At 38.8% G+C, this 27181-nt stretch overlaps 1 protein-coding gene across 5 annotated transcripts in view; it reads left to right on the forward strand.

The window, feature by feature from the left end:
- pomt1 (protein-O-mannosyltransferase 1) overlaps positions 1-27181 on the forward strand; it is a 235961-nt gene that overhangs the window by 42162 nt on the left and 166618 nt on the right. For 3 of the 5 annotated variants that reach the window (XM_064297586.1, XM_064297587.1, XM_064297589.1), the window contains exons 1-5: positions 12919-12969; positions 13318-13464; positions 13612-13723; positions 22953-23012; positions 23676-23735. In XM_064297586.1, coding sequence (XP_064153656.1) covers positions 13418-13464; positions 13612-13723; positions 22953-23012; positions 23676-23735 — 279 coding nt within the window. In that variant the 5' untranslated portion in view covers positions 12919-12969; positions 13318-13417. Of the gene's footprint in view, positions 1-1189; positions 1339-8855; positions 8963-12918; positions 12970-13317; positions 13465-13611; positions 13724-22952; positions 23013-23675; positions 23736-23853; positions 23862-26435; positions 26480-27181 lie in introns of those variants that run through there. The other 2 variants (XM_064297590.1, XM_064297588.1) reach the window with 2 other exon arrangements.

Raw genomic sequence — 27181 nt, forward strand, 5'->3', positions numbered from 1 at the left:
GTAGAGCACCTTCAGATCGGTCGATGGTGTTTTGTGTTGATCTAACTTATGGTGTGGGAGTTATGGCCTTTACGCAAGACCCTTTGTTATAGCACCACCATCTGGCCGACATAAGTGATTTTTAGTGTCTGAGTAGTGGGGGGCCATAGGAGCCCACCTGCCAAATTTTGGCAGGTGGTTCCTCTAGGACTTATGGTTGCTGAGCCTCAGACACTTTTAGCGGAGAAAAATAATAAGGATAATAATAATAATCCTAACAGATACAATAGGGTTCCACCAACTTCGCTGCTTGGACCCCTAATAATCCTAACAGATACAATAGGGTTCCACCAGCTTCTCTGCTTGGACCCCTAATAATCCTAAGAAATACAATAGGGTTCCACCAGCTTCGCTGCTTGGACCCCTAATAATAACAATCCTAACAAATACAACAGGGTTCCACCAGCTTCGCTGCTTGGACCCATAATAATAATAGGAACATAAACAATATGGTTACAACTGTTTCGCTGCTGAGATCCCTAATCAGATTATATCTGATTGTGTATACTATTATATCTTAATGCATAGATTTTTTTACTCACAAAATTTTATGAATAACTGTGTCCTATGTTCTGACATCTTGGATGAACAGGTAGGTATTCTGTAACAGTGACTGAACATCAGTGGAGGATTGTGCTTTTATCGCATGCACGTAGGAAAAACTAAAGCTCTGAGTTAACTGGTAATACCATGTAAAATAATCTAAATATGATACTGATATTTGTCAAGGGTCTACCTAGTTGAATTGTTCATACTTTTATTATGATGTAAGTATGTGCACATTATAGAGAATGGCTAGTCGGTGTGCATCTTGATGTTCATGGGTAATGTTGGCATTATGTAATGTTGTCTAGTGAGCTTACCTAGCTGGAGATCTGGCACCCCAATCAAATTACTGCAGGCCTGTGCCAGTAAAGTTAATTTAGTTTTCCAGATGTCTCAGAAAAAATGTGAGATTGAGTTTCTTAAATTGAGACTGTTCTCATTTAAAACAGAGAAAGTGATATGACTCAATGAGTTCTCCACTGAACAGAATTTATGAAGCTTGAAGCCTTTGGATCAGTATTTGTTCATAATCTGTGTACAATAAAAGTTGTGTAGCACGCTGTACATGGCAAGTTTTTATCAGGTTTTTTTGTGCTTCTTTCAGGGCAAAATATTAACTACAAAGAAAAGCATGCCAGGCTCCATCAAGCTACCCATTACAGTGAAAACTGAAATCAATGTGATTCTTCTCATCATAACTGCTCTGGGACTGGTGACAAGAATGTATGGGATTAATTTCCCCAACGCTGTTGTGTAAGATGTATCTCATTCACTGTCATAATTTTTCGTATTATAAACATGAAACCAGTTTTCACCAAAGAGTGAAATACTCTTTAGTACCTGTCATATTGTATTGCATAATTATGATTTAGTTATTTGTGATATATATTAAGTAATTAATATTCAATGAATATTCCGTAATTAATATTTCTCCCACCTTCTCCCCCCCTGCAACCCCCCTTTTTACCAAGCACATTGTGTTTAAAGCATTGACAGCGTGTTTAAAGTTTTTATTTGATTTTATTTTTGAAATTGTTCCAAAACAATCTGCTCCAGTTTATGTCCATAGCCAAAGTGAACTGTCAGCACATCACCCAACTCCCCTCCTTCCAGCAGCTCCTCCAAGAGAGAGAAGGATGATACGATGGCATGCGCCAAGGGTCTGTTTGTGTTTTTAGTGAATTTTTCCCATCGCTCCCTAACGATTGTCCATAGATATTGGGATGGCAGGAATGCCATCAGCCAAGTTATGGTTTGGCTGGGCAAGCCCTATACCTATAAAGGACAGAGTTGGCCGCTTTTCATGGTTTCTTTCAGAAATAACCACAATGACCACAGACACTCAGCCCTTAAGAACATTAAGTTCTGTACCTTCTAACTGATTGTGAACACAGAATTCAGATACAACTTCACACGTCCACACAATGAAGCCCCATCTGTCTTGAAAATAGTGTTTTAACCTTTCTTCTGTGCTAACAGTTATGCATAGACTAATATGTCTGTATACGGATCTCGATCTAACTTGGTAGACGTGGACGTGACTCTGGCTTGTGTAGCCTGCATAAAAAAACAATTGTATATCCTGCTATGACACTAGTGCATAGGTGAGTAACTACAGGTTGTGGATATCCTGAGTTCTATGTGTATGTTAGGACCTTAAAACTGCTAGGTGTGCTGTGGTAAGAGTAAAAGAGGATTGCCAGGTTAAAGTGAATGCAATTTATTGTACAATAATTGTTAATCATGACAATATACAATGGTGCAAAAGTGTGTGTGGAGTTTAATGGCTATAGACATGTTGACAGGACTGCCCAAACCATTCCACTTTTATACCCAAAAGATAAAAGCAAAACACTAAGTCAAAAAATAGCTCCCAAAAAACAACTAAATTGAAGTTGTTCACAAAAAACTAAACTAAAATGAGCAAACCAGGGGTCTGTATCATGAAGCAGGATTACTGAGGTAGCTGGATAACTGCACTGAGTAAAACCCGGAACAGCTTTTTTTTTTTACTTCATGTTCCAGATAAACAACATAAAATTACATCATCTTGTCTTGTCTAGTTTTTCCAGAAGGCAAAGATGCTAGATTGTTAGTTTCTCCCTGTTTCACTGGTATCAAAAACTTGTTTCATATCTATTTTAGCCTAAATTTCCCAAACAGCATGGCCGGCCCCATGGGGGGGGCGTGTGGGGGCAACGCCCCCTCACCCAGACTGTCCCACCCCCTCAGTCAAGATGAATGTGAAAAAGGATTTTAATTAAATTTTAAAATATATATTTTTTAAAATATGTTTTAAAAAATCACAACACCCAAGTGCGTCAGCTTTCTAGTGATAATATTACAATAGCAATATTTTAGTTAAGGGGAGTCTGCTATGCAAAGACACTTTTTGATTGGTTGTTGCTGAGGAGGTTCCACTCATCAAACAGAAGACTGCAGCTCTTTTAAGTAAAGGTAGGGTGAAATATTTTCCCATGCTTTTGAGGGCTAGATAATTGGTCGTAGTTAGTTGGTTATTTCATTATTTGTATTGTTATTGTTTGTGTCACTGGTATAGGCTGTTCTAACCTAGCGTATTATTATGCATCTGTTAATCAGCAGGTCGCAATGAGCATTATATTAGTAGGCTAAAGCAGGCACAATGAATTACTTTGTGGCGGTGTCACTGTCACTTGCAAGTTGTCTGTAATCACGGTAAAACTGCTGAATTGGTGTATCTAAGACGTATCATTTATATTTGTGGTGGCGGCTACTCCAGCCATTAAAAGACAGGCTACATAGCCTATCGATGAACCGAGTGTTTGAAGATGTATTTTGCTTTTTATTTAATGTAGCCTAGTAATATATTTTCATATTAAGATTATTTAATACTCTGCTATCTGTAAGTAGCTCACAAATAGTTTTAGTTGGTTGTAGTAGCAATATCGGCCTGCACATGTTTTTCTAGCTGGGAATACTTTGCTTTATGTCATCGCCCCCTTTCGGTATTTCAAACCCCCCTCTTCGGTACTCGGCTGGCGCCGGGCCTGCTAAACAGCCATATCTAGTTTTCAGCATCTTGTCTGATCGAAAGTGGAGAGGGCTGGAAAACATTTCAGTCTTTCTATTGATGAGGAACCAGATATATCTTCTGAGCAAGCTCCACATTAAAAATGGTCTAGTAAGAGCTATCAGACTCAAAATAAAAGGTGGAGCAATACTCAGCAACAGTAATAGAAACCCTCCTGACTGAATAATAGCCTTTTTCTTTCTTCTCAGGGATGATTTTATCAGCAAAATGTTTAATTACAGACTGTTGTCTTTTTTTTACATTACATTACATTATAGGCATTTAGCAGACGCTCTTATCCAGAGCGACTTACACAACTTTTACTTAGCACTTTACATTGTATCCATTTATACAGCTGGATATATACTGAAGCAATGCAGGTTAAGTACCTTGCTCAAGGGTACAACGGCAGTGTCCTTACCCGGGATTCGAACCTACGACCTTTCGGTTACAAGCGCAGTTCCTTACCCACTGTGCCACACTCCGTCCGTTTTTAATTGTTCGCCGTTAAGGGGATGTCACTCCGTAGACCAGCGGTTCTCAAACTCGGTCCTGGGGGACCCTTGTGTATGCTGGTTTTCATTCAAACCTCAACAGCAATCCCAGAATTTTAACAAGCTGTTAATTTTTCTTAATTAGGTGCTTTTCATGTTTTAGAGCTGGGGTCCCCAGTCTTATCCAGAAAGGGCCAGTGTGGGTGCACACACTGGGGTCGGGAGCTCCACTGGCGGAGCTCGGCAAGATTAAATGAACTTTCGTTTCTATTTGGATGATTAACTTCACGAGTTATTATCATACAGACGCAACAAAAACATTGACAGAAACCTTAGAATCACGAATTTCCAATGCGCCCATTGACAAATAATATGAATTGTTTTAAAAGTTCTAAATTTGATTAATTAAACCATGTATGCTTCGTTAATCCTTACTCATTACTATGTGAATTTCGCTCAGCAGGAAGTCCGCCCAAATCGCATTCACATGTTAACGACATTATAACTACTCTCCAAAGAAGGAGAGTAGGGGAGGGGCGATGCGAGATCCATGTGAGAAATGCCCAGCCTGCGAAAGCAGGATAGAATGTCAAAGTGTAGCCTAATTCACTTCTTTTGAGGTAAACATTTCGTTTAATTTTGGAAAATGGCCCGTCCGGAAGCCGACATTGATGAAGAGTGGTGTCATTTCGAACAGCGAACTGATCCAGCTGAGGATCAACTTCATGAGTAAGTATATTTCTTATGATCATATTGGTAAATATGTGTACTGTATTGCAACGTATCTCTGTGTTTGTAGGAATATCCAGCAATATGCGTGCTTGTAAATTCCCACACTACGAACAATTCTATCCATTTCTTCTCAAAATTATAGGCTACCTCTCTGCGTCTGGTTGTGTTTGTTTGGTTCTTTGTTTGTATATGATGTAACCATGTCACATTTCCTAAGTTTTGTTTTCATTAGTTAGTGGTTTGCCCCTTTTTTGTAAGGCACTTTTAATTTTCACCTGTTGAAGGAAATGTGCTATATAAATAAAGTTTGATTTGATGTCACATTTCCTAACAATTTTGTTTTTATCATATTTACAGAGATGCTGATCAGGAAACACGGCCTAGTTCACCACTAGCGAAGAGGCCACGCAAGCGTTGCAAGAGTACACCAGTCTCATCTCATCTTCCATGCGTATAGTTTGCTTCAATAAATGTTCTGAAAATCAAAAGATGTCTTTGTTTCTGTCTTCTAAATGGCTCACTGAGTCTTTGTCTTAGTGATGGGGAGGCATGCGGCCAGGTGTGAATAGCCTACTTAGCTGGCAGGTCCTCCTACCCAATGCATATTCATTACAGAAAGGCCATTTGCCCTCCCATTCTCGCCTGGTGTTGAAAAATAGTAGTCACACTAACTTTTAGCAATTTATTTTATATTTCTCATTGGATTTGCTAAAATATTTTGTCATCTTTTGATACCCAAGACCGTGATGAACACATTTCAGTGACCAAAAATCTTAGTTACAATTGTTTAGCAAATGTGCAAATGCTAGTTTGTACTTGGCAAGATTGTTTGTTTGTTTGCTGAACAGGTTACTCTACAGGGTTGGAGTCCTGATCTATGTGGTCACTTCTGGCACTACGATCTTTACTTCACTCTAGTGTGTTTCTTTTGCACCTCTGCACCTTGAACTAATGCACTTGTTGTACGTCGCTCTGGATAAGAGCGTCTGCTAAATGCCTGTAATGTAATGTAATGTAATGTTTAGTGTGTATTATTACAACATTCCTGTGCATGTCCAAAACTACTGTTTACAGTTTGTGTGTTTTTAGAGCAATTTGCAATCCACATATGATTATGACCTACTTACTGCTGCCATATTATTATAGCTGAGTTTGTGCTGAAAACAGAGATATGAAACACTTTGGAATCACTGCATATAAAGTTGATGAAATTTACACAAATGTCAGAGCATGGCACAATCACCAGTGTGCCACATTTTACCCTCAGACCCCAGAGGGCTAAAATTCTGGGATTGCTGTTGAGGTTGGAATGAAAACCAGCATACACAGGGGTCCCCCAGAACCGAGTTTGAGAACCACTGCCGTAGACTATTAAGAGCTATTTTACTAAGTGCAAGAATGAGCTTGGAGGAGGCTGATTGTAAAAGAGCTTTTCTGTGTGTAGCTTTAAATAAAACTTTGAGCAGTGGCAAGTTCCTTTTTAGCTAAGAAGATATGGTCAACTACCTCTTTTTGAGCAAGTATATGACTGACTTCTTTAAAGACAGAACACCTGATCGACTGTGAAATGCCACACAATATTTTGTTCAATCCTATAGCCCTTTTCCACCATTTTTAATTGTTTTGAACACTAAACTCCTGTCGACACATGCTCTGCATAGACGGAACATATGTTTTCCTATTTCTGTATGGGAGTACAGGCAAGAACAAGCCTTTTGTGAGAATACTTTGGCTTTCATGAAGCCAAAATAAGTTTAAATTGTATGGAATTCCTGAAGTGAGGTGCCCTATGAGATAAGTTTTAACTTTATCCATGTATGTGTAAAGAAATATAAAGTCAAAATAACCTGCTTATGATGCTTGACTAGGTTCAGGCCCTGCAAAATGTTTTCCAACATTTGGATGTCCCTGGCCACACCAAATTCGTTGTCTCAGACCATGCTGGATTTGTCTCAGGCCATGCTGGATTTCTTGTCTCAGACCCTGCTCAACATCTAAAAAAAAGGACCTTTCAAAAAAACAAAAATAAACACAGGCTACAAATTTTAATGGTAAATGGACTGCGTTTATATAGCGTTTTTATCCAAAGCGCTTTACAATTGATGCCTCTCATTCACCCAGTCACACACCAACGGTGAAAGGCTGCCATGCAAGGTACCAATCTGCTCGTTGGGAGCAATTATGGGTTAGGTGTCTTGCTCAGGGACACTTCGACACGCCCAGGGCAGGGGATCGAACCGGCAACCCTCCGACTGCCAGACAACCGCTCTTACCTCCTGAGCAGTGTCGCCCCATTAAAAACAAAAAAAAAAGTTTCAACACGGTGATATTAATCCATTGATTGAAAAACAGAATGAAGATCAGATAGCCAAGCAGACATAAGGCCTAAAATAGCCAAAAACTTACCGCTTTGTTCTAATGGTGGATTGTGTAAAACATCCTTGCTGACAACAAAACCCCCTGGCCCGGTTCCTGGATCTTAAGCAGCTCTTCAGTTATTTCTGAATAAATATAAAGAAAGCAAGTAAATGAGTGAATACATAAATAGGCTACATTTTAAACATAGTATTATGGACTAACTGACCGTCTTGTCTGAAAAATGGCAACAAGTGGTTAAAGATCAAGCTCTTGGCCCAGAGACAGATCCACTTTTGGTGTTTCTAAAAATATATTAAACAAGTAAGTCATTAAGAAAATACGCAAGTAAACAAATACATAAAATAAACTTATCCAAATGAAAATGTACCCAAAATAGAATTTAGGCCTTTTTGGTTGGTTCCATTTAGAGTACTCCTGCGTGTTTTCCTTTCAGGAAATATTAGTTTCTTCTCCTTGCTGGCCTGACCAGTGGTTAGTATGTCAGTAGTGACAAAAACTTTAGTCTTTCTCATAGTCCTAAAATAAGAGTGAGAGAGAGACGTGGATTCCCCTTGCAAAAGCCACCTAAAATTCATAAGAAGGAAAATGGTGGGGGAGTGAATGCTGTTTTGTTTGCTGAAAATGTCTGTAGACTAGGCTAACAAATGACAGGAGGGGTACGTGCTGTTTTACATTTGCTGAGACCCTTAACAACGGTAACTGATTCTTTGCACAAATTCTATTGATTCCCCCCCGACGAGATGTTGTGTGCGAAGGATTCCATTGATTATAGGGTTTTTAAAAAATTTCATATTAATAATAATATGGTGCGGGAATCCTCTCACATCCTTTTCGACTCAGTAACCCATCAGCCTTTACATGGAGCCTATTCTCCATTTCATGCAACTCATTTTTGTACAGTCTTGTGTAACTTTCTCAATGAGGTTTTCTTGGTCAAATAAAGGTTAAATAAATACAAATTTATTGTCTGGTTTTAAAAAGTTTACAAGTAGCCTATTGATAAGAGTTGGAAAATTTTCAAACCTTTACCATCAAACTCATCAATTTAGACGCAGCCTTTACAGAGAACCCCCATTCATTATGGTTTTGAAAATGTATAAATATCTATAGACATGTAGTTAGGGAGCATTGGAAAAGCTTCTGACCTTTCACATAGTAATATCCTTTGAGAACAATAGCATCGGCCATTACATCATCTTGCTGTCTTGGTGGAGCTGCTGGGAGGAGGGGTGTTTGGTGGCGTGCTGACAACTGGGGGTGACCAAATGCAGACAGAGTCACTTCGTGTATGGGCACTAACTGGAGCAGACTGTTTCATAAATCAAAACTTTAAATATGCTGTCAACCGTCATCCATCTGCCAATGTGCTTGGTAAGAAGGGAGTCTCCGTGGGGTAAGAGAGAAGCAAGGACTATGAACTGCTTAATCTTTAAATCTTTATCCCTTGAATATGAATGAATTATTATGCATAACACAACTCACCATCAATTATAACTGCACAATACAATTTGATGGGTAGGATAGGGTATTTCTGTCAGAAAAGTCTTATGAAATGCTTATGGAGTGGGCTATACAAATTATTCAGATATTTAACATGTTTTGATGTGTTACAGGTTTGATGAAGTCTACTATGGCCAGTTTGTATCACTTTACATGAAGCAGGTTTTCTTCATTGACGAAAGTGGCCCACCATTTGGTCACATGATCCTAGCATTGGGAGGTGAGAGCTCAAAACTTAAAGCCCATTACATTAATCTACCTAGTTGAAACTTGATGGATTTTTGGGACAGATACATCAACCCAAAAGCCTGGTACACATTAATGACTTTTGAAAATCTCTTTACAAGCAAGTGGAGATGATACACCATACATAACAACTGGACATAACCGAATCAGGGTGACTCCACTTTAATAGGAAATTGGTGTGTAGGTTTGTGTAGAATATGGTGAAGGATGACTGTTCTTACTGATACGTCTATAGCCTGATCACGTCCTGCATTGACATTCTGAGTCACCTAAGGAAGAGTTGCTCTTCTACTTTTTCTAACATATCGCACTAATGCACAAGCATCCTGTTCATTAAATGTGCGCTTTTCACCATAATGTCTGGCTTTATTTCCTGATGTTTTTCCCATACAGTTGAGGCCAAAAGTTTACATACACCTAGGCTAAAGATACTCAAACTCCATTTTTCACAACTCTGAACATTTCATGTTACCATACATTTCTTTTGGTAAGTCAGTTAGGGAATCTACTTTGTTCACATCAGAGGTAATTTTAAAACAGTCGATTAGAGACAGATTTATTTCAGCTTTAATTCACTATATCAGAATTCCAGTGGGTCAAAAGTTTACATACACCTGGTTGACTGTCTCTTTAAACAGTCTGGAAGATTCGAAAAATTGATATAATGACTTTTTAGAAGCTTCTGATTGGCGAGTTGTCATAATTAGGAGTTAATTGGCACATGTGGCTGTATTTAAGGGCCTACCTTTAGAGCCACAGCATTTTTGCCCTTGATACCATGGGAAAATCCAAGCAACTCAGCCAAGACCTCAGAAAGAAAATTGTGGACCTCCACAAGTGCGGTTCCTCCTTAGGAGCAATTTCCAAACAACTAAAGGTACTACAAGCATCTGTACAAACAATTCTATGCAAATATAAAAATCTTGTGACCACAGGGACACTGCATCATTCAAGAAGGAGGCACAAATTAACTCCCAAGGCTGAACGAACTATGGTCTGAAAGGTTCAACTGAACCCCAAGACAACAACAAAGGAACTGGTGAAGGAGTTGGAGGCATCAGGTGCCAAAGTATCTACATCCACCATTAGTGAATCCTACATCGCTATGGCCTGAAAGGCTGTCGCACAAGGAAGAAGCCCCTACTCCAAGACCGGCATAAAAAAGCCAGAATGAAATTTGCAGGTAATCACCAGGACGAAGACCTAGCCTTTTAGAGGAGTGTTCTCTTGTCAGATGAAACAAAAATTGAACTGTTATAATGATAATTATAGTGATAGTTATAAACATAATGATCAGCGCTATGTATGGAGGAAAATGGGTGAGGCATTTAATCCGAAGAACACCATCCAAACTGAAACATGGGGCATCATGTTGTGGGGGTGTTTTGCTGGAAAAGGGACTGGTGCACTTCAGAAAATAGATGGCACGAGGAAGGAGGATAATCTAGAAATACTGAGGCAACACCTCAAGACATCAGCTAGAATGTTAAAACTTGGTTGCAACTGGGCCTTCCAGCAGGAGAATGATCCTAAGCATACCTCCAAAGTTGTAACAAAATGGCTTAAAGACAACAAAGTGAAAGTATTGGAGTGGCCATCACAAAGCCCTGACCTGAATCCCATAGACAATTTGTGGACTGAACTGAAAAAGCATGTCCAAGCAAGGAGGCCCACAAACCTGACTTACCTGAGTTACATTGGTTCTGTCAGGAGGAATGGGCAAAAATTCTGGTAAAGTATTGTGAGAAGCTTGTGGAAGGCTACACCAAGCGATTGATTCAAGTTAAGCAATTAAAAGGTAATGCCACCAAATACTAAAAAGTGTATGTAAACTTTTGACCCACTGAAAATCTGATATAGTACATAAAAGTTGAAATAAATCTGTCCCTTGGCTATTATTTTGAAATGACCTCTTGTGGAAATAAAGTAGATACCCTAAGTGACTTAACACAGGAAATGTATGGTAACATGAAATGGGTGGAGTTGTGAAAATTTGAGATTCAATGTCTTTAGCCTAGGTGTATGTAAACTTTTGAGCTCAACTGTGGATCTAAATACAGATATCACTTTAGTTACCTATTGAAACACCAGCCAGTTACATTACATTTACATTATATTTATTTAGCAGACGCCGTTATCCATGGTCATTGGACAACTACAAAACACAGGTTCAATACTCATTTCATACAGCTGTTTATAACCAAGAACACAGTTCAGTTCATGCAGTGGACATTATTCTGACCTAACTTAGCCAAGCCAAACTAGGGAGAAGAACAAGCTACAATATTAGGACAAATACAAATTACGAAAAGTGCTGGAATGGAGGTACATGTAATATGAGTGTCATGAAAGGGGGGATTTAAAGTGAAATGATTCACAGGGTGGTGGCAGTTAGTCCAGGTATAGTCTGAAGAGATGCGTAGGCGGAACATGGGTAGTGAGGGAGAGGTTCAAAGAGGGACAGGGAGTTCGTTCCACCACTGGGGAGCTAGGGTGGAGAAGCTCTGTGATCCCTTTACTCGGGTGGGAGGGTGTGCAAGGTGCCCTGCTGCTGCAGAGCGGAATGGTTGAGCAAGCGTATAGAATCAAATCATGTCCTGCAGGTAGACAGGGGCCGTCCTGTTGGCTGCAGTGTAGGCGAGGGTCAGGACTTTGAACCTGATCCTGGCAGCGACCGGTAGCCAGTGGAGTGACCTCAGCAGAGGAGTGACATGGGAGAATTTGGGAAGGTTGAAGATGAGTCGGGCAGCAGCATTTTGAATCATCTGTAGCGGCTGTATGGCACAAGCTGGCAGGCTTGCAAGGAGAGAGTTGCAGTAATCAAGGCGAGAGGTCACCGTAGCCTGGACGAGCAGCTGGGTGGAGTGCGTCGTCAGGTATAGTCGAATCCTTCTGATGTTGTACAGAAGGAATCTGCAGGATCGTTATGTTGCCTTGATGTGCTCCTTGAGGTCCAGTTAGTCATCCAGGACCACCCCCAAGCTCTTGGCAGAGTGAGAGGCAGTCACTGTGGTGCCATCAACCGTGATTGAGAGCTCACGTAGTAAGGAGGTCTTGCATGGGAAGAAGAGCAGCTCAGTTTTGTTGAGGTTGAGCTTCAGATGGTGGCTGGTCATCCAGGTGGAGATGTCAGCCAGGCAGGAAAATATCTTATCATTGACCTGTGTGGCTGAGGGGGGGAAAGAAAAGAAGAGTTGCTTGTCATCTGTATAACAATGATAGGAGAAGCCATGTGAATTAATAACTGAACCAAGAGATTTGGTGTATAAGGAGAACAGCAGAGGACCCAGTACAGATCCCTGCGGCACTCCCGTAACAAGGGGATGAGAAGCATTCTCCTCCTACAGAGACACCTATTAAATCTCTCTTTTAATATATCTAATTGATGAAATCAACGATTTTCTTCCATAAAATGGACAACAACAGGGGAAGTTTCATCTTTTCATCTGATTGCACTGCAGTATTCTGCAATTCTCTGTTTAAGCTGATGTTTCCTTTGTCCAACGTACCCTTTCCCACAGCAACAAATCAATAAATAAACCACCGCCTTTGTAGGACATGAGATGACACCTCTAACAGGTATTACCTTACCAGAATGTGGGTGGTGAAAATATTTACTCTTCGTTGTGCTGTTGCACAGTGCACATGCACCATATTTGTAATTGCCATTGGGAATAGGCATTAATAGAGTTTGAAAGAGAGTTGGAGGTAAATTTGATTCAGTCAACATGTCACCCAAATTGCGGCCATTTTTGAAGACCACTGGGAGTGGGCTCTTGAAATAGATGCTTGATACTTTTTTCTGAATTCAAAATATGTTCTGGCTAGGGTTGTCTGTGAAGCGTATTGTGTATTGTTTATGAAATGCGCTATATTAATACATTTTGATCCGATCTGATAACCAAAATCTGAAAACTTTGTTTTCTTTAGCTTACCTGGGAGGATTTGATGGAAACTTTGTCTGGAACAGAATTGGAGCAGGTATGAAACAATGTATAATCTATGTTTGTAATTAGTCCCACTGCCACTTCATTGGGACAATGACATATTTTTTTTAAATTTGATTTTGCTCTATACTTCACCGTTTTAGAAGTGTAATGCATTTTGGTTTCACCATGTAGAAATTACAGATCTTTTTATACATAGCACTTCCCCCATTTCAACGTTTTCAATTTTGGATGGTCCACATTCATTTTGGGATGGTTAAATTTTTTTCTCAGGATAATTCCTGAACAATGGTGAAAAAAGTTAGTCTTGAGCTCTGATTAGTCCTTTCACAATATGCATTTACCCACTGTGTTTAATACGCATTTCATAATTTCCTTTCAGAATACACCTGCAATATTACAGTCTGGAGTCTGAGGGTGATACCAGCTATGGCGGGGGCACTCTGTGTACCCCTTGGCTATCTTCTAATGGTGGAACTGAGATGTTCCCATTATACAGCACTAGGGGCTTCCCTTCTCCTCCTCATGGGTGAGGTTCAGATTTTGGAAAACACTAAGTTGTCGATAACAGATTTTTAGTTTTTACGTTAAATGAAGGAACCATTTCTGTGGATAATTTTACATTGTACTCATTATTGTCAAATGTAAATGTTTGATATGTTTGTTTAACTTTCAGAAAACTCCCTGATTGCTCAGTCTCGATTTATGTTGCTGGAATCAGTGCTTATCTTCTTTTTACTTCTTGCAATCATGTCCTATCTGAGATTTCACAATGCTCAGAGATTGAGGTAAGCATATCTGATGTCTTTTTCAGGTTACAGGACAGAGAGGCATATTACATTTCTGAATATATTGTACTGTGCATTGCAAAAAATGTACATGATTCATGATTATTCAGGTTTAGTATTGTGATCCATCTTTTGATTTAAATTTTGCCGTTAAAAATCAAAAAAGAAAAAGTCTTTATTGTTCATGAAAAAGTTATAGGGCACCATGTGTAAAAGCAATGATGAAAAGGAAAAGAAAGCATACTTAATATGACGTTTTCTGTGAATAATGTGGCTTATTTTGATAATATTGAAATGAAAAAAGTGCCTACTAACAAGAATAAATTGAGACAAAAATCAGGTATTCTCTTTTTTCAAAAATTAACAGTCCAAACTTAACCCTTTAGCGCACATCCCAAATCTGGCCAGTCCTTGCCCATTTAGGTACCCTATTTAAAGCTGTATAACTCCAGATGTGTACACCACAGAGACTTGAAGACTGGCTTAAATGAAGCAAGACATTTGTACCAGTTACAATAGTAGCTTAAATTACTTTATATTGATAATTTTGGAAGAAATAAAGTGCCACAAATGTAATTGTCTAGGCAAAAAATCAAAAATTAATTTGCTCTTTTTTTGCAATGAAATATTGGGAGATTGCATATATACAGCAGGTTAAAGTATACATGTCCTGGATCAAAAACTTTTTGACCACAAGTTCATAAAATCTAAGGGTGGATATGTAGAATTACTAAAGATCTATGAAGCAAAAACTAAGCAGTGTACCCAGCGTCTCTAAATCTACCCAAAATGTCTAAATTATGCGTTGCTGTAAATCACAACAAATGCATGTATTTCACTACAAATCAATCAATCAAATTTTATTTATATAGCGTATTTTACAACAGTTGTCACAATACGCTTTACAGACAACCCTAGCCTAAACCCCCACAGGAGCAAGCCTAAGGCAACAGTGGCAAGGAAAAACTCCCTGTGGCAGATGGGGAGAAACCTTGGAAGGAACCAGGCTCAAGGGGGAAACCCATCCTCCTCTGGTCGGCTCAGGGTGCCGTCTGGTGACCAGCATGTCAGCCAGGTTATGCACAAGATATGATATGTGATGTGGCTCAGATGATGGGTGGGGCCGGATGGCGGTGATGGGGAACAGCAGGTGGCGGCAGATGTGGGCAGGGTGGAGGCAATGACGAAGGAGGAGCTGGACCGCAGAGGTGGGGGAGACCAGACGACTCTCGAAGCACTCTCGAGGGTTGGGGCAAGAGCCCCGCCGGCAGCGTGGGGAAGAGGGTGGAAACGGCAATTAGGGAATTTGCAATATAAAGTAAAGTGCCAGTGAAATGTAATTGGGGGACCCCGCCAGGAGTAAAATATGGCTGCATATCTACTAGGACGGGGATGGAGAGCCCATGCAGTCATGAGGGGTAGACAACCATACCCACCTATCAAGAGCCAGCCTATGTAAAGTTGGGTCACAGCTGATTGACAGGTGACAGTAAGGAAAGGATTGCCACCTACAAAGCTCTATGACTACAGGCTTCTCGCACCCTGTCTCCAGACTACAACTGATTGTAAGCCTGAGCATAGAGGTGCGTTTTTAATCTAGATTTAAATATTGAGACTGTGTCTGACTCCTTTTTAAATTTTGTTTATAAATCAACTGTTTTTACTCAAGGAACTCACTGTTGCATCATTTTCAAGTGGTAATTACAAGGTTTCTCTCAGTACAGTGGTCTAAAATAGCTAGGGGTCCAGAAACATATCCAAAATCTCTCCAAAAAGGAATATAATGCTCTTTGTCCATTGTTTAAGCATATAAATGAGCCCCTTATGAAGGTTTAAGATGAATAATTGATATCAGATTTAAAAATAATGCAAAAATATTGTCACACAATGCTGTACAGTACCTAAATATGTAATAATTACCTCTTGTATGTATTTCTATACTCTTTACTCTCGTATGTTTCCTTGTATGGGGATGTGACGATATGAAAACAATTTTCAACCGTCCACCACAATTTGGCAAAGTTCCAACACCTTCGTCATCACTGTTGCGTGCATCACAAAAACTGTTACACTAAAGCTTACATTACAGTGTGAAATATCCACATTATATAATACCACTAACCTATTTAAAGACACTCAATTTCAAAAATAACATATAACCGAAATATTTTGAGCAGTAATACTTACATAGCAATGATGAGATTTTATCTGTGTTCAGTAGATAGAGACCGTAAATCAGTGACACAGTTCTATCCGCTTCTGTTTTCCTCCAGAAAACGATGTCAGATAGGTCTATCAGCAAACATATGGCTTAGCTATGCTCAGAACTCCTCAATAATACTAGTATTTTCCAAGAAATTACGAAAAATTGTTGACAGTGTTTCGTTAGGTGCAGCATCTTTTACTGCTACCACAGAGTGAATACGTAAGTGAATGCGGTGATAAGAAAAGTTTTGGTTACGCTCACCTATAAAACGCTATTCCAGAAGCAAAATTAGACGTTGTTATACATCGTTATACATCGTTAGAAAGCTTATACTCTTACCTACTGAATAAATGAATTGTCAGTCAAGCCAGACTGTACTAAAAAGGGCGACAACACCGTAAACAACACATGTGGATTTATGCATAGCTATTTTTGAAGGTACCCAGGCTTCACAAATGCGCATATATTTCACAACCGGACTGTCCAAGACAAAATATGACCACTCAGTCTCAAAAGGGACATCTCTACGGGTAAAATACAGGTTGTATATTTATTCAATATTTAGTCCCAGATATTGACTGTAGAATGACATGGTATCATTTTTAAAAACTTTTTCTCGTTTATTTCGTTATTCAGTGAGCAGCGTTTTCACTGCTGTATTGGCATATCTTAGGGTTATTGTCGGGTTTATCTTGTTGCTATGACGGAATACGATTTTTGAGTGGTGAAAGAATATTTTTATGAATGCCCAGATAGACAATATTGTCCATTATGTCATGGGTGGGGAGTGTAGTTGCAGATGAGACTGCATTTCCATGGCCAAGCAGCAGTACTGCTGCTTGGCCATGGAAACCCATTTCATTAGCTCTTGACAAACAGTTTTTGTGCTGGCATTGTTTCCAGAGGTAGTTTGGAACTCTGTAGTGAGTGTTGCAGCTGAGGACTGATGATTTTTCTGCGCCACACGATTCAGCACTCAGCGGTCCCATTCTGTGAGCTTGTGAGGCCTATCAATTTGCGGCTTCGCTTTTATTGCATCCTATACGTCTCCACTTCACATTAACATCACTTACAGTTGACTGTGGCAGCTCTAGCAGGGAACACATTTGACAAACTGACTTATTGGAAAGGTGGCATTATATGACAGTACTATGTTGAAAGTCACTGAGATCTTCAGTAATACCCATTCCACTTTTAATGTTTGTCAATGACTGGCCAATGACATTGGCTTCATCTTTAAGTGCTTAGCTTGTATTACAGGCCTTTCTACAGTTAAGTAGCTTTAGCTTACTACTTAGCTTGCAGTGTTATAATAACTTCTTTAGCTAGCAGGCTAATAACGGGAAAGAATGTCCTACCCAAATTCTATGGGAATAAGCACATACATACACAAATGGAAGCGTTGTATCCAATAAAGCGTTGTTACAACAGAATGGCACTGGAATCTGAAATAGAGGAATGCCGAGTCCACAGTTTCGCTGGTTCTCAATTCCCAGAATGTGCCCATGGTTCATGTCATTGCTCTGCATTTACCATGATCCTTCACATTTAGGTACCCAGTGCACATTATCTGGTTACAAAAAGCGCTATTGTCAAAGATTGCAGCCTCCACAAATTTACTTAATGTGCCATTGTGCAGTTCCCATAGGAATCCATTGAACTGGTAGGCGGAAGCAAAGTCATTATGAGAACTCGGTTCAACTCAGTGAATTTAAGTTCAACAAATAAAGATAAAACTAACTTGCACACATGGGTCAGAGCAAGTTTCTATTTGTTCTATTTGCAGTGCGTACCAAACCGGAACTCTTGTGTCACATACCAAATTCCCATACCAGTTGGTTTTGTATGAATATGTGTAGCATTTACACTCCTAATGTTTCCATATTACAACCCGGCTGCAAGGACTCTGGAGGCCTAGATGCATTACCTTGCCTGAACAGTATATTACAATACATTTCTTCACTTGGACCGTATACAGTTAAGGCCAAAAGTTTACATACACCTATGTTAAAGACATTCAAACTCAATTTTTCACAACTCCACACATTTCATGTTACCATACATTTCCTGTGTTAAGTCAATTAGGGTATCTACTTTATTTCCGTAAGTGGTCATTTCAAAATAATAGCTAAGAGACAAATATCTGATTTTCAGTGGGTCAAAAGTTTACATACACTTTGTTAGTATTTGGTGGCATTGCCTTTTAATTGCTTAACTTCAATCAAACACTTCCACAAGCTTCTCACAATACTTTTCTTCCCCATTCCTCCTGACAGAACTGGTGTAACTCAGTCAGGTTTGTGGGCGTCCTTGCTCGGACATGCTTTCTCATTCCAGTCCACAAACTTTCTTTTTTTGGATTCAGGTCAGGGCTTTGTGATGGCCACTCCAATACTTTCATTTTGTTGTCTTTAACTCTCTGGGGTCTAAGGGTAAAATGAGGTGGTGATTGTGTGATGCTCTGACATTTGTGTAAATTTCATCAACTTTATATACAGTGATTCCAAAGTGTTTCATATCTTTGTTTTCAGCACAAACTCAGCTACAACAATATGGCAGCAGTAAGTAGGTCGTAATAATGTGTGGATTGTAAACTGCTCTAAAAACACACAAACTGTAAACAGTAGTTTTGAACATGCACAGGAATGTTGTAATAAAATACTAAACAATTGTGAATAAGACTTTTGGTCACTGAAATGTGTTCTTCAAGGTCTTGGGTATCAAAAGATGACAAAATATTTTAGCAAATCCAATGAGAAATATAAAATAAATTGCTAAAAGTTAGTGTTGTGACTATTATTTTTCAACACCAGGTGAGAATGGGAGGGCAAATGGCCTTTCTGTAATGAATATGCATTGGGTAGGAATACCTGCCAGCTAAGTAGGCTATTCACACCTGGCTGCATGCCTCCCCACCACTAAGACAAAGACTCAGTGAGCCATTTAGAAGACAGAAACAAAGACAACTTTTGATTTTAGAACATTTATTGAAGTAAACTGCATGGAAGATGAGATGAGACTGGTGTACTCTTGCAACGTCTGCCTGGCCTCTTAGCTAGTGGTGAACTAGGCCGTGTTTCCAGATCAACATCTCTGCAAATATAATAAAAACAAAATTGTTAGGAAATGTGAAATCAAATCAAACTTTATTTATATAGCACATTTCCTTCAACAGGTGAAAATTAAATGTGGGACAAACCACTAACTAATGAAAACAAAATTTATGAAATGTGACATCATATACAAACAAAGAACCAAACAAACACAACCAGACGCAGAGAGGTAGCCTATAATTTTGAGAAGCAATGGTTAGAATCATTCGTAGTGTGGGAATTTACAAGCGCGCATATTAGTGAATATTCCTACAAACACACAGAGAATGTAATACAGCACCCATTTACAAATAATGCAAGCTATCAATGAAAAAACATTAGCTTAACTAAATAAACACTGATATTCCAACTAACCTACACGCAACTCATCAATAACAATGCCTCAATCTGAAGTAGGCTAGGTCTGTTTAGCTAAGTGGTTATTTTATTGCTATTTCCCGAACTTACTTAGAGTATGCTAATATCGATTGTGCAAGGACATCAGTTTTAGAATCCTAGCCACGTCACTACACACCAGGCATGAGCTATTTATTACGAATATGATCGAAAAACATACAGTCTACCTGATACTTCTAACACAACCAGACGCAGAGAGCCTAGCCTATAATTTTGAGATGCAATAGTTCGAATTGTTCGTAGTGTGGGAATTTACAAACGCGCACATTGCTGAATATTCCTACAAACACACAGATACGTTGCAATACAGTACACATATTTACCAATATGATCATAAAAAATATACTTACGCATGAAGTTGATCCTCAGCTGGATCAGTTCGCTGTTCGAAATGACACTGCTCTTCATCAGTGTCGGCTTCCCGACGGACCATTTTCCAAAATTAAACGAAATGTTCACCTCAAAAGAAGTGAATTAGGCGACACTCTGTGACATTCTATCCCGCTTTCGCAGACTTGGCATTTCTCACATGGATCTCGCATCGCCCCTCCTTTAGTCTCCTTCTATGGAGAGTAATTATAATGTTGTTAACATGTGAATGCGATTTGGGCGGACTTCCTGCTGAGCGAAATTCACATAGTAATGAGTAAAGTTTAGCGAAGCATACATGATCTAATTAATCAAATTTGGAACATTTAAAACAATTTATATTATTTGCCAATGGGCGCATTGGAAAGTTGCGATTCTAAGGTTTCTGTCAATGTTTTTGTTGCGTCTGTATGATAACAGCACGTGAAGTTAATCATCCAAATAGAAACGAAAGTTAATTTCATCTTGTCGAGCTCCGCCGGCGGAGCTCTCGACCCCAGAGGGTTAAGCCATTTTGTTACAACTTTGGAGGTATGCTTAAGATCATTGTCCTGCTGGAAGACCCAGTTGTGACCAAGTTTTAACTTTCTAGCTGATGTCTTGAGGTGTTGCTTCAGTATTTCTAGATAATCCTCCTTCCTCATGATGCCATCTATTTTCTGAAGTGCACCAGTCCCTTTTCCAGCAAAACACCCCCACAACATGATGCTGCCATCCCCATGCTTCACAGTTGGGATGGTGTTCTTTGGATTAAAGGCGTCACACTTTTCCTTCGATACATAGCGCCGATCATTATGGCCGAACAGTTCAAATGTTGTTTCATCTGACCAGAGAGCACGCCAAAAGGCCAGGTCTTCGTCCTGGCGATCACCTGCAAACTTCATTCTGGCTTTTTTTATGCCGGTCTTTGAGTTGGGGCTTATTCCTTGCGTGACAGCCTTTCAGGCCATAGCGATGTAGGATACTTTTAATGGTGGATGTAGATACTTTGGTACCTGATGCCTCCAACTCCTTCACCAGTTCCTTTGTTGTTGTCTTGGGGTTCAGTTGAACCTTTCAGACCAAAGTTCGTTCGGCCCTGGGAGTTCATTTGTGCCTTCTTCCTGAACAATGTAGTGTCTGTGTGGTCCCAAGATTTTTATATTTGCATACAATTGTTTGTACAGATTCTTGTGGTACCTTCAGTTGTTCGGAAATTGCTCCTAAGGAGGAACCGGACTTGTGGAGGTCCACAATTTTTTTCCTGAGGTCATAGGTGAGTTGCTTGGATTTTCCCATGGTTTCAAGTGCAAAAAGGCAGTGGTTCTAAAGGTAGGCCCTTAAAAGAGTAATATGTTGGTTTTCACACTTTCTCTCATTTTTATGTGCTATTTGCACAAGAGGCATTGAAGAAACACGATGAGTAAAGTATTAAATATGTCCGTTCTTTATTTTTGGAGAAATATGCGTTTTAAATTTATCGTCCTATTTTCAACCGGTTGAGAATGTTCTCAACTTGGTATGTCACACATACAGTAACCACTCCCCTTTCCATGCCCCGTAAAGAAATCTGACTGGACACACCGTCCTCCTGCTACAAGTGTGCTGTGAAGTTTAGGTAGAGAACAACAAGGCTGAGTCCATCTGACGTCATTTACATAGCAACTATACGCTCAGGTCACCTAGTTTCACTCACTGTGGCCAAGCGGAATCAATAACGTTTCAGAAAATATGTAACTTTAAAAGGTTTAATTCAATCTTCTACTGGGACTTTTGCTGTTTATTGAGAGTATGAAAGAAAATTTTGGTGCCGCTGACTATAATCAAATGTTTTTCACATTTACCGTTCGATTGAGCAAATATCATTCAAAGTACATTTTTATGGGTTAGTGCTGTCCGATTGTGCTAACTACTTCACATTAACCTTGTACGGCGATCAGTAAAGGCTAACAGCACAGTACCACTTAATTCTTGTCACTTTTATCACCACTGTAATGAACTAAAAAAGGCGACAAACTATCTTTTCTGTGAGAAATGTATTGAGCTCACGCGCATACACTGCTGGCGACATTCTAAAGCTCCGTTTTGCCCTCCCTACTGTCAGTCAGATTGCTGTGATAGCTAATTCTAAATCATATTTGGGGACCCATGGATAACTTGTGACCCATAGTTAGCGCCACTGGCTTACAGGCAAGACAATGTAAATATTTGACTAACGTTAGGTTCACTTAAATTAGAGTGCCTTTTATGGACTATTAGACTATTTATGGTTAGTTATGTTCATTTATAGCTAGCTAGCTAACGTTAGCCAACTATGTAGTTTGCTTTCATAATGTAATATTATCGATAACGTTAGCTAGCTAGTTTGCTTTCATAAGGACGTTATAGTTATATATAGTTATAGTGGTTTTATCTTAACTTGGCTAGCTAGCTAGCAAAAATTATTATTGGATATAAGTCAACGTCCTTAGCTATCGATACTTGATATACTAAGTTAGCTAGCTTGTGAAAATTCAGTCTCCCAAGATGAGCGCGTATCATGGAGGTAGCTATGGTAACGGGGCACGGACTGTCAATCATAGCTAACTGACAGTTCTCATTACCATGCCCAGACAGTTCGGGTGAACTTTTATAGTGGGAAATTTAGGCTTAGAAAAATAAGTTTTAAAATACATTTAAATGACTGAATAATAAAAAAAAAATGCACATTTGTTTTGTTGTTGCCTAAAGACAACTGGCAAGTGTCACATTCAACCACCATGCTAATCCTTTAAATACAGCCACAGGTGCCGATTAACTCCCAGTTAACTCCTAATTATGACAATTGGCCAATCGGAAGCTTTTAAAAAGTCATTACATCAATTTCTGGCATCTTCCAGACTGTTTAAAGAGATAGTCAACTTGGTGTATGTAAACTTTTGACCCACTGGAATTCTGGTAATGAATTAAAGCTGAAATAAATCTGTCTGTAATCGATTGTTTTAATATTACCTCTGATGTGAACAAAGTAGATGCCCTAATTGTCTTGCCAAAAGAAAATGTATGGTAACATGAAATGTGCGGAGTGGTGAAAAATTGACTCACTAGCCTAGTTGTATGTAAATTTTTGGCCTTGGTTGTATTTTATTGAATGGAATAGAGCAAGTGTATTTCTGTTCCCATTCAGCCTATGTTTACGATTACACTGTGCCAGCCTGAAGAACATGGGCTTCCACTCTTTAGCCAGGTTTTTTGAAATTTCGTCTCATTTTTTTAACCTCGCTTACATGCTTTTTGGTGGTTTAGGCCTGGTGTTTGCCCCATTTTCCTTTTTCTGTTTTCTCGATAAACTGTCTTTGTGACGGTGTCTCTGTAAAATGCACAATATGAATATAATTGTATTGAATTTAATTGATTATTACAGTGGTTTTAAATTATTTAGGTACTGACTTAATAGAGTGAGGAATATTTTCTGCTTCCTTTGTTTTTAATAAACAAATAAAGTCTCCTAACTTGTGACGGTGAATATCTTGTTTTTTTCTGAGAGTTCTTTGTTTTTCTTCATGGAGATGGACGAAAAATGAAGTACATAGAAATGCATCATGTTACTGAAGATTTGCTTTTTTAGGAAATAATATGACTTATGAAACAAAATATTTTTCTTTTCGGCACCTGCATTCATATAAAAGGGTATCATTTCCCAATATTTTGAGCATACAATATTGCTCATTAGCCATGTTGTTTATTTGATATGACTTTCTGTGTTTGTCTTCATCAAGAGTGTGATTGATTTTGGAGAGTACTGTACATGTAATTCACACCATACTTATTGCCCACATGCATTTATATATGCTCTGTAGTGGTCTGAAGTAATAACCGACCTCTGCCTTTCCCTCTTTTGCCTTCTCAGCTCTCCACACAAGTGGGCATGGTTAGTGCTCTCTGGGATCTCATGTGCTTGTGCAGTAGGGTAAGTTCATTTCATGAATTCTTTAGCTTCTCTACTCAAAGAGGTGAAGAATGGGTCTCTCTTTAAATTCACAGTTAGCATTTGGTCTCAAAACCACCAATACCAAATACTCCACCAGGCAGAAATGTCGAGCATTGTATAGTTTTTAGGAAAAAAATCTAATTCATTACATACATGCATTAAATATTTTTTAAATCAATGTGTAAGTAACCTTATAGTTTTTGGTCCTAATATAAGCATTTTAAAATCATGATTTTGACTGCACAGTGTCTTTAAAGCAAACAGCCATTTTTTTCTGGCAAGTTAGCAATTTATATGTCATTATGTGATTATACTGTATTTATTTATATGGTTTTATATAAAATGGTATATTCATGGAAGTAGTGAGGGTTTTCCAGGTTTATTCAGAACAACTAAGGTCAACAACTAACCATAATTGACGCGACAACCTAGACATGACAATGTTATGAAAATTAACCTCTGCAAAGCCCCTAGTGGTCGGCACGCCGGCATGCCTAGATTGTTCAACTCAGACATTCATTGCTCCTGCAACCAAAGTATGAGTTAAAAACAGAAACACTTTATTATAGTTTCATTAGTAGACGATACACTACAACTGTGCCGAATACGGAGTTTCACAGTGCCACCATTGTCGCTCTGGTCGTTCATTTACCAAGCACCCCCTCCCTGTAGTCTCATCTGCAACTAAACCCCCTAACCCATGACATAATGGAAAATATTGTCTATCTGGGCATTCATAAAAATATTTTTTCACCACTCAAAAATGAAATTCCGTCATAGCAACAAGATAAACCCAACAATAGCCCTAAGATATGCCAATACAGCAGTGAAAACGTTGCTCACTGAATAATGAAATAAACAGAAATTATACCATGTCATTCTACAATCAATATCTGGGACTAAATATTGAATAAATATACAACCTTACCATTGGTTTTACGTGTAGAGATGTCCCTTTTGAGACTGAGCGGTCATATATTTTCTTGGACAATCCGTTTGTGAAATATATGTGCATTTGTGACGCCTGGGTACCTTCCAATATAGCTGTGCATCTATATTGGAAGGTACCCAGGCGTCACAATACCACACATGTTGTTGCCCTTTTTAATACAGTCTGGCTTGATTGACAATTTATTTATAGTAGGTGACAGTATAAGCTTTCTAACAATGTATAATTTTGCTTTTGAAATAGCGTTTTATCGCTCAGCGTAACCGAACATTTTCTCATCGTCGCATTCACTTACGCATTCACTCTGTGGTAGCAGTAAAAGACACTGAACCTGATGAAACGTTATCAGCAGCCATACCTCCATGCACTCTGCTCCTGCCAAATGGCTGAAGCTAAGCAGGTATGGGCTTGGTTAGTACTTGGATGGGAGACCACCAGGGAATACTGAGTTGCTGCTGGAAGTGGTGTTGGTGGGCCAGCAGGGGGCAATCTTCCCTCTGGTACAAATAAACCCCAATGCCCCAGTGCAGTGACGGGGACACTGTGCTGTAGGAGATGCCGTCTTTCGGATGAGACGTTAAACCAAGGTCCTAACTCTGTGGTCATTAACGATCCCATGACACTTATCGCTAAGAGTAGGGGGTTCTCCGGTGTCCTGGCCAAATCCCAGATCTGGCTAAACTAAAAATCTAAAAATCTGGCTAAACTAAAAGCTAAACTTGCCACTAAAAATCATCCCCAGATTTAATTGGCTAAATAAATGTTCTCTCCCTCTCCACCTTCGCTAATGTGTGGTGAGCGTTCTGGCGCAAATTGGCTGCCTTGCATCACCCAGGTGGGTGCTACACATTGGTGGTGGGTGAGGTGAGTTCCCCTTCACTGTAAAGCACTTTGAGCATTTGGAAAAGTGCTATATAAATGTAATTAATAATAATAATAATAATAATAATAATCAATGATTTTTCGTAATTTTTTGGAAAATACTATTATTACTGAGGACTTCTGAGCATAGCTAAGCCAAATATATGCTAATAGACCTAGCTGACATTGTTATCTGGAGTAAGATGGAAGCAGAGAGAACTGTATCATTGATTTACTGTCTCTGTCTCTATCTACTGAACACAGATAAGATTTCATTATCGCTATGTAAGTATTACTGCTCAAATTATTTCGGTTATATATGTTATTTTTGAAATTGAGTGTTAGGATAGTGGTATTTTATAATGCGGATATTTCACACTGTAATGTAAGCGTTCATTGGTAGTTTAGTAGTTTTTATTGTTGCATGCAATAGTTATGACATGAGAGTTGAACATTCCCCAACCATGGTGGACGGTTGAAAATTCATTTCATGTTGTCTCATCCTCATACAAGAAATACATACGAGAGTTAATTATGACACATTTCGGTACTGTACCGCATTGTGTGACAATGTTTTGCATTATTTTTTAATCTGAGACCAAAGTTTCATCTTAAACCTTCATAAGGGGCACATGTATATGCTTTATAATGGACCAAAAGCATTTTATTCATTTTTGGAGAGATTTTGGATATGTTTCTGGATCCCTAGATATTTTAGACCACTGTACTGATGGAAAGCCTGTAACTCCCACTTGAAAATGATGCAAAAGTGAGTTTCTTGAGTCAAAACAATTGATTTGTTGTGAAATATGTGAATATGTTGTGATTTACAGCAATGCATAATTTAGACATTTTAAATAGATTTGTAGACACTGGGTACACTGTTTATTTTTTGCTTCATAGAGCTTTAGTAGTTCTACATTATTTACCCTTAGATTTTATGAACCTGTGGTCAAGAAGTTTTTTATCCAGGACATGTATAGTTTAACCTGCTGTATATATGCAATCTCTCAGTATTTCACTGCAAACTAAAAAAGAACAAATAGATTTTTTGCCTAGACAATTGTATTTATGGCACTTTATTTCTTCCAAAATTATGCATATAAACGAATCTAAGTTAGTATTGTAAATGGTACAAATGTCTTACTTCATTTAAGCCATTTTTTAAGTCTATGTGGCGTTCACATCTGGAGTTAGAAAGCTTTAAATAGGGTACCACCTAAATGGGCAAGGATTGGCCAGATTTGGCATGTGCGCTAAGGGGATAAGGATATATAGTTATTGGCTATGATAATGAATATGTGAATAATTTCCGTATTGTGAGGAATAATATTATACAATATAGAGTAAATTATAATTCTGCATCAGATAAAGATAGATGTTACAGTGCTACAATTTAACAAAGGTTAATTTGTGTTATGGGTTAGTGACACGTTACTCTATACTGTGTGGTTATTTCATTTAATCAAGCTCATAAAATGAAGTTTCAACACTGTAAAAAAAAGGCTATTCCAGACCAACACACGCATAGTAAAACAAACAAACAGCATTTCATGCAGACTCTGAAGTTTGGATGTTTACTACTGCATCAGGTATAATTGGTGGTGATGACCAT

The sequence above is a fragment of the Anguilla rostrata genome, chromosome 10, assembly GCF_018555375.3.
Source record: "Anguilla rostrata isolate EN2019 chromosome 10, ASM1855537v3, whole genome shotgun sequence".
NCBI lineage: Eukaryota > Metazoa > Chordata > Actinopteri > Anguilliformes > Anguillidae > Anguilla > Anguilla rostrata.